Below are 8,248 nucleotides of genomic sequence, written 5' to 3'. Positions count from 1 at the left end.
TAACTCGTTTTATGAAGCAAGCATAACCTTAATACCAAAACCGGGAAAAGACATCACCCAAAAGGAAAATTATAGACCAATATCCCTCATGAATACAGATATAAAGAACAAACAAGGATAGAATCTGTCTCACCTTCCTCATAGGGATATTGTGATGCTCAAGATTAAACTGGGATAGTGTATATAAAAGCACTTTTAAAACTGTGAGACCTATGCAAATAAAGATCACTATTATGAGTGATTTTGTTTATACCAGGTATACCAGGTAAAGTCAAACTATGACTTTAAGAGAAATTTCTTAGAGCTGTTGAAATATTCAACTGGTACCACCAACCACAATCTCACAGGGGCCACCAAATATAAACATGAATCTAACTTTCAACCAATTCAGGGTGAAACAACTGACTATACTATTTTAGGAAAGCAAACAAAAAAATATAAAGGTGATTATTATTGCTAAAAATATATCTTTTGGATAATAAAAACTGAAAAGTTTGATACCTTTAATTGTAAAGATTGTGGGCTACTGACACTTTGTTGGATATCCTGAAGTGATACAGATATTCTTCGTAATAAAGACTGTAAGAAAAAATAAATGATAAATATACATTGACCATAGATACTATTTGGAAAATTAAAATATCATGACAACTGGCTAATGACAACTGCTTAGGTAAACTAATGAAATGTAGAATATAGGTTTTACTGATTTTGAATATCATTAACTTGATAGAGAGGAACAAAAACTAAAATTCATCAATTCATTTAGAAAAATGTATAATGATGAGAATAACTGGAGGCTGTCCCAGCAGAACCTGGGACAGATACTCTCCCCTAGACAGTGACTTCTAATCATAAGCAATCTCAATTTTTACTCCAGGGGACCACATAAATACTATCACTTCCTATGAGAGCTATTATATTAAAAGAGCTAGGGAGTACTACTATACTAGATATAGTAGAAAATACAAAGAAAAATGACATGTTCTATTTCCTCCAAGAGCATAAAGGCAGAACAGACATAAGAAATAACTATAATGCAAAGTAACTGTGCTAATGGGTATAAGAATGGCATGAAACAGGTACAAGGAAAATTCGGGAGAGGGTGAGGTCATTTCTTAAAGGAGGAAACCTGGATAGACCAGGTTGAAGGGATAGCATCAGAACTGGCCTGTGAAAGGCAATGTTATTTTCATAGCTTGAGATGGGGTTGAGAACATCCCATCCAAGGGAGTTGCCTAAACAAATACAGAGAATTGCTTGGAATTTTAGTCCATAAGGACTCTGATGCAGACAGAGTACGGGGTTATGGATATTAGACAGAAGTAATAGGAGGTAAGATAGAAAATATAGTTGGGGCCAGGCTATGGGGCTCAAGTAAACATTCAGACTTTATTTGGTAGCTATGGTTATTAAGTGTTGTTGAGAGATGAGTGATATAATCATAGGTGTGTTTTAGGAATGTAGCAAGAAGCAGTACAGAGTCTCAATTGGAAGAAGCAGTTATTAGAAATGGGAATACCTGATAGGGCAATTAAGAAGTGCTATTGTAATAGTCTAAGAAAATGTAAGTGGCACTCCAAACTAGAAAATTGGCATTTTTTGGTCAATTACTTTTTACGTGACAGTCACTAGGAGCTATAGATGAAACAGTGAGTAAGAATGGTATGACCCTAGGTTGATGAAGAATAATGATATCAAACATACATAAAGACAAATATAAGGAGCTTTGGTGGTATAGTACCTAAGGCATTTGACTACTAACCAGAAGGCTGGCAGTTCAAACCCACCAGCCACTCTTCAGAAGGATGACTGGACAATCTACTTCTGTAGAGATACCACCTCGGAAACCCAAGGAGGGGTCACTATGAGTCAGAACCAACTGGACAGCAGTGAGTTTGGTTTTTGGTTTAGAGTAGTCCTATAATCACTCCTTCTTTTCTCTCCAATTTTATTACTTGATTAGTCTATCTGGTTAGATGGCAGTGAAAATAGTCATGAGTATGAGTCCAAGCAACTTTTAGGCCCACCCTTCCCCATAACAACTTCACCTTTAGTCAAATAACTCAAAAACATGTTCCTTTGAACATTCTAGGCAAGAAGTGCAAGATGAGTGAAACCGGGAATTTCAGAAATTTTAGAAAAACTCACAGCGAATATCCTATTATTGACCATCTTCTGAGTGTCATAAAGACAAAATATTTGAAGATGAGGAAATAAATGTTTCCTCAGCACAGATAGACATAGTCTGAGGCAATTCCCAGAACGATGAAGCACAAAAAATAATTTCTGGAATGAGTAGAAATAATCTCTATATTTTATGTAGATAAAGCAATGAACTCATAATTAAGAACAAAAATTATACATACCCTAACAGGTTTTCTGCTGTGCTGACTGGAATTAATGACAGATTCTTTGCTTTCAGATGAATATTTCTCAGTTAAAATTCTGCTTGTTTGAGCACTCTAATAAAAAGATAACATTTTAAATTATTTTGTAGAATACTTTAAAAGGCTATGATCATTGCTAATTCATCATATAGCATTATTACCATAAGAGAGAACATATGGAAGTTGAAGGGTTCCAGGAAGCATTTATCAGAGATGCAGCAAAGTCTAGCCACAGTTAGTATCTGGCCAAAATTTGCAGTTTGGTTTCAGCCTTGGCCTTTAGGTAAATGAATATTTTGGCATCTTTTCTGGCACCCTTAATCTAGGAAATAATCAGTGATCCAGTGATCTCATAGATTAGCACTGAATCTACTTAGCATATCAACATCACATATGAACAAGACATATCATTTGATTGTATTGTCAATATTTTAATAATTGCTTTCAATTACAAGTAAGCTTTCTAAATGTAAATTGGATTAAAAACATCCTTAGATGCTTTGTAGTTCAAATTCTATCAATCATTTAAATTATATATATGTATTTATTGTTGCAATAGCAAAATGTCGTGATGATTATGATTATTATTAAATGTGTGACTTCTCTACCTTATAATAAGACATTTCAATATGAATTCAATCATGCTGCTATTTTACTTGTTTACTGAAATTTTTAGGTCTCAAACAACTAATATTCAAATTGAAGTAGTATTTATGGAATAGAAAATAGGGTTTTTAATGCAATTGCCATTGACAATGGCACAAATAAGGATAAGGCTATGGGTAATTTAGTAATCCGAAACATTGAATTGTTTGTTCACTCCTTTCAGTTGTATTTTCAGAAAGTAGTTTATCACAAGGTAATAAAACTACTGGTCACCACAGAAGGATACTCGATCATTCTCATCATTAATCTTCAAAGACTAAATACAGGATACACCAAAGATTGAAACTATTTTGGTCATGTGCTTATTCAAGATATTCAAAAAAGAAGGAATAGCACCAATTACATATTTTTAAAATGCTTGACAACAAAGAAAAAAAACTTAATACTATATTTCACAGATCTCAAATGATAACTTATTAACAATCAGTGGTTGCTTTTAAAAGAGAGAAAATGCTTCATATGTGGGAAACTGCCAAAAAATTGTCCAAACTAATGTGCCTTGAAAGGGCAATTACAATATTACTTACATGATATCTTTTATAAAAATCCTCCTATTCTACTCCAAGGACAGTGCTAAAATTATTATGTATGCAATAAAAGCTAGAATGCACATAGAAATAGAAACAATTTTGTTACCTTGAAAGTCAGTTACGACTTCTACTTCTCATTAGGCAGGCTAGGTAATTCTGCAGAGGGCAACTAGGAAATACACATGTTATATGAAAAAATAAAATGTTCAAAGCATCAAAGAGGTAACAAGAAGATGAAGAAACATGAGGCCAAGATCTAAGAAAAGGCAAGAACCTGGAAAGGTAAACCAAGTATTCAAAGAAGCTTTTGTTCTCAGGATATCTCCCAAAACAGTTACACATCTAAGCTAAGTAGATTTGGTAACTTCTTGGGGCAAGGGTGACAAAAATCAAAATCCAAAGTCTACCTGAGGTGGAAAGTCTACAAATATGTATATAACCTGGGATGTTGTTGTTGTTATGCCCCCTCAAGTCGGAACAGACTCATATCACAGGGCTATACCTTCAGGTTAAGCATGAATGGAAGTAAATCAACTTTTACTGATTGGACTGATTGGACTTGCATCCCAAGTTCTGTCACAAGGGTGGCCAGAGACAATCAAGGCTCAACCTTAGGTTAAGGCTATTTCTGAGTGGTAAAGCCCACAGGTTTTGAGAAAATTTTTATCTAAAGGAAGAAACTGTCATTCTAGATCTCAAATGTTTCCTAAAATTAATACTTTAAATATAATATTAACCAAACACTTAAAAACAGTCAGCTACCCAGAAAAAAAACAAAATACCATCAGCAAGAACCAACAGAAATATTAAAAAAATAGAGATGGGAAAGACCTCAAAGGTCTTCAGATACTGGAATTACCACACACAAACTTTAAAATAATTATATTTTCAATGCTTAAGGAAATAATAGTTAGGCTTTTATGTTTTCAGGGAACAAGAAACAAGAAAACTTATATAACAGATTGAAAAAAAAAAAAAATAGAAATTCTAAGGCAGGAAATATATAAGACCAAAATTTAAAACACAGCAGAACAAATTTAACAGTACATTAGTATATTTAACAGTATAATAGACACAAATGAAGACAGAATTAGTGGGTCTTAAGTTGAGGAGCTCTGGTAGCATAATGGCTAAAGCACTTGACTGCTAACAAGAAGGCTGGCGTTTCAAACCCACCAGCCACTCCTCGGAAGGAAGGTTGGGCAATCCTACTTCCGTAGTGATACTGCCTCGGAAACCCAAGGAGGGGTCCCTATGAGGGGTCTCTATGAGACTATGAGTCGGGGCCGACTTGACAGCACATAACAACAACAACAAAGAATAAGGTAAATTAGAAGAAATTATCCAGAATCTAGCACCAAAAAAAAAAGCAAATATGTATAAAGTCCCAGAAAATGAGAGAATGGAAAGAGGCAATATTTTAAGAGATAATGACTAAAAAAATTCTACATCTGATGAAAGACAGCAACCGAAAGATCAAAAAATCTCAGTGATTTCAAAGCATGATAAAGAAGAAGAAATTGACGGCTAGACCATAGTGAAAGTACAGGGGATAAAAAGGATAAAATCGTAAAAGTAGTGAGTGTTGCTGGGAGTGAAGAACTGATTACATTCAAGGAATTGAATGTAATATTTAAGACCCACAGCAACACTGGAAGCCAGTAATTAGTGGAACATTTCCAGCAACAGCATATATAGACTGAATTTCTCTGTATTAATCTTATTTCTGACTCTGTTAGTCTATTACCCTTTTTATCTTTTCACTATGATTCTTTTAATTTTTTAACCTTTTATGATATATGTTTCTGTAAACTACATAAATCCTGTGTTAATGGAATAATACTAATGCCATTTAAAATGTATGTACAGTGATACTCATCACAGAATTATTTTCAGAATAAAAAATAGAAGGAAAGAGAAGCAAGAGGAAGAAGACGTTTTAAGAATAAACAAAAATGAGACAAAAAGTGGATTCTAATTGTCTTGGAAGTAGCCCTGGTGGTAGTGTTAAGGGCTCACCACTAACCAAAAGGTCAGTGGTATGAACCCACCAGACACTCCACAAGAGAAAGATGTGGCAATCTGCTCTTGTAATGATTTGCAGTCATGGAAACCCTATGGGCACTTCTACTTTGTCCTACCGAAACACTATGAGTCTGAATCAATGTGAAGACAACAGGTTGGTTTGCAGTTGTCTTGGGGGAGAAGAACAAAGGATGGATTTGGTTTTCTTCTCTTGATTAGTCTAATTTTTAAAATAGGCAGTATAGCAACGTGAGAGCAACTACTCTTTAACAGAAGAAAAAGATTAATAATTGGATTTATGTAGTGTTCAACTTTATGTATTACTATTAAATTAGCTCTGGTAGCATAGTGGCTAAAGCACTTGACTGCTAACCAGAAGGCTGGCGGTTCAAACCCACCAGCCACTCCTCGGAAGGAAGGTTGGGCAATCCTACTTCCGTAGTGATACTGCCTCGGAAACCCAAGGAGGGGTCGCTATGAGTCGGGGCCGACTCAACGGCACACAACAACAACAACAACAACAAAGCACTAAAAAGACACTTTTAAAAGCTAATTAAAATGCTGTAAGATCCTCTATACAAATCCAAGTGCATTTATATCTTGGAACTTCAGTTAAATAAAGTATCTTTTCAAAAAGAAAACCAAATAGAGTATTCTTCTTGGTTGGCCAAAGCAACATGGATAAGTATATTTTTTAGAAATATTTATGTAAAAATATATAATATTTTATATGTATATACAGAAACCCAAAGCCTATTGCCATTGAGGGCTCCTTCTATGTGTTCATGTTGTTGTTGTGTGTTGTCGAGTCAATTCTGAACTCACAGTGACCCTATGTAACAGAGTAGAACTGAGCCTGGGTTTTCTTGGCTGTAGTCTTTATAGGAGTGTATCACTAGATCTTTGTTCCTGAAGAGCTGCTAATGGTTTAAAACTGCTGACCTTTCAGTTAGCAAACAAGCTCTACGCCGTTGTGTCACCAGGGCTCCTTATATATGGACATACATGTAATGATTATATACATATATATAAGAATATAAAGAGCTGTGGTGGCACAAACAGTTTAGCAGTAAGCTACTAACCAAAAGCGGCTTCCATGTCAGCCACTCCATGAGGGAAAGACCTGGAAATCTGCTTCTGTAAAGATTACTGCCAAGAAAACCTTATGGGAAAATTCTACTCTATCACATGGAGTTGCTATGAGTTGAAAATAACACTATGGGGCCCAACAACAACAACAATATACAAATGCATATAATTTCTATAGTGCCTCCTGATCATTGCTCATGATGTCAAGTCAGTTGTTGTCTGACAATTTACATAACTGTCTAGTCCAATTTGATGTCATTATCAGCTACACAATTTAATCATTAAACAACAATAACAATAATAATAGAAAAAACTCATTTAATATGTCACCTCATATTTTGGGTATAAGGTTTCCTTCATGACAGATACTGGAACAGAGAATTTGGGTGCAGCTGGATACCAAAACAACTTTGTAAGTCCTGAATAAGCACACACCTTTGAAAATAATATAAAAGACTATTAGAACAATAACAAATAATCCCCTAGAGTAAAAACCCAAGCTTCTGTCAAAATTGTTTCTAGTTACTGAGAAAGTGGCCTTTTTGGTTCCACAGCCTCTGAAATTCTGGGAAAGACAACTCTTCTTTTTTTTTTAACACAATTTATTTTTTACACAAAAAACATAGTCAGCAATATCAAGTGATGTTAAAGATGTGGGAAAATAAGTAGAATCACAGGAAGACAAATTGACCATTTTTAGAAAAATATAAAATGTGTATGCCATATAACCCAGCTATATAGTCTAGGGAAAAGCTTTTTTTTTAAAAAAAAAAAAGATAACATTCTACTGTGTTTTTGCTAAAAGCTTACATAGAACATTAGGTTCCCATTTAACAGTTTATATTTCTTTTTCAGTGACATTGGTTACATTTTTCACAATGTGGTAGCATTCTCATCATTTCTATTCTACTTGTGTTTCCATTAATCTAACTTCCCTGCCTTCCCTTACCTTCTCATCTTTGTTTTAAGGGAAATGTTGACTATTTGGTCTGATATAGATAATTATTTAAAGGAGCACTCTACTCATGGGTGACACTGTTTTATGAGCCAATCTGTTATTTATTTGTCTGAAAGACAACCTCCGGGAATGGCTTTATTCCCAGTTTAAAGGATATCTCAGGGTAATAGTCTCAGGGGTTCTCGAGTTTCTACCAGTCCAGTAAGTTTGACTTTTTTCTTAGGAATTTGAGTTTTGTTCTACATTTTTCTCTCATTCTATCCAGGACCATTCATTGTGTCCCTGGTCAGAATGGTAGGTAGTAGTAGCTGGCAATATCAAGTTCTGATTGTTTCAGGACAGGTGATGCCACAATTCATGTGGGCTATTAGTTCTGCAGACTAGTTTCTTCTTTGAGTCTTTGGTTTCCTTTTTTCTCTTTTGCTCCTGTTGCATAGAGACTGATAGTTGTATCTTACACAAGCTTTTAAGATTCCAGATGTTACTCATCTAGGTAAACTTTTACATACATATATCAAATATATATATATGTATATGTATATACATACATATATATATATATATATATATGTATATACATACATATATAT

General features: G+C 34.4%; 1 protein-coding gene across 1 annotated transcript in view; it reads right to left on the bottom strand.

Moving 5' to 3' along the window:
- Nucleotides 1-8,248, bottom strand: part of TTC6 (tetratricopeptide repeat domain 6) — a 285,618-nt gene that overhangs the window by 134,553 nt on the left and 142,817 nt on the right. The window contains exons 7-8 of the mRNA XM_007938570.2: nucleotides 7,031-7,135; nucleotides 2,370-2,465 (exon numbers count right to left, since the gene is read on the bottom strand). Of these exons, the coding sequence (XP_007936761.2) occupies nucleotides 2,370-2,465; nucleotides 7,031-7,135 (201 nt within the window). The remainder of the gene's footprint in view (nucleotides 1-2,369; nucleotides 2,466-7,030; nucleotides 7,136-8,248) is intronic.

Source organism: Orycteropus afer, unplaced genomic scaffold, assembly GCF_000298275.1.
Source record: "Orycteropus afer afer isolate SDZICR_OR568_19922 unplaced genomic scaffold, OryAfe1.0 scaffold00051, whole genome shotgun sequence".
Classification (NCBI taxonomy): Eukaryota; Metazoa; Chordata; class Mammalia; order Tubulidentata; family Orycteropodidae; genus Orycteropus; species Orycteropus afer.
This window is presented reverse-complemented; position numbering and strand designations above follow the sequence as displayed.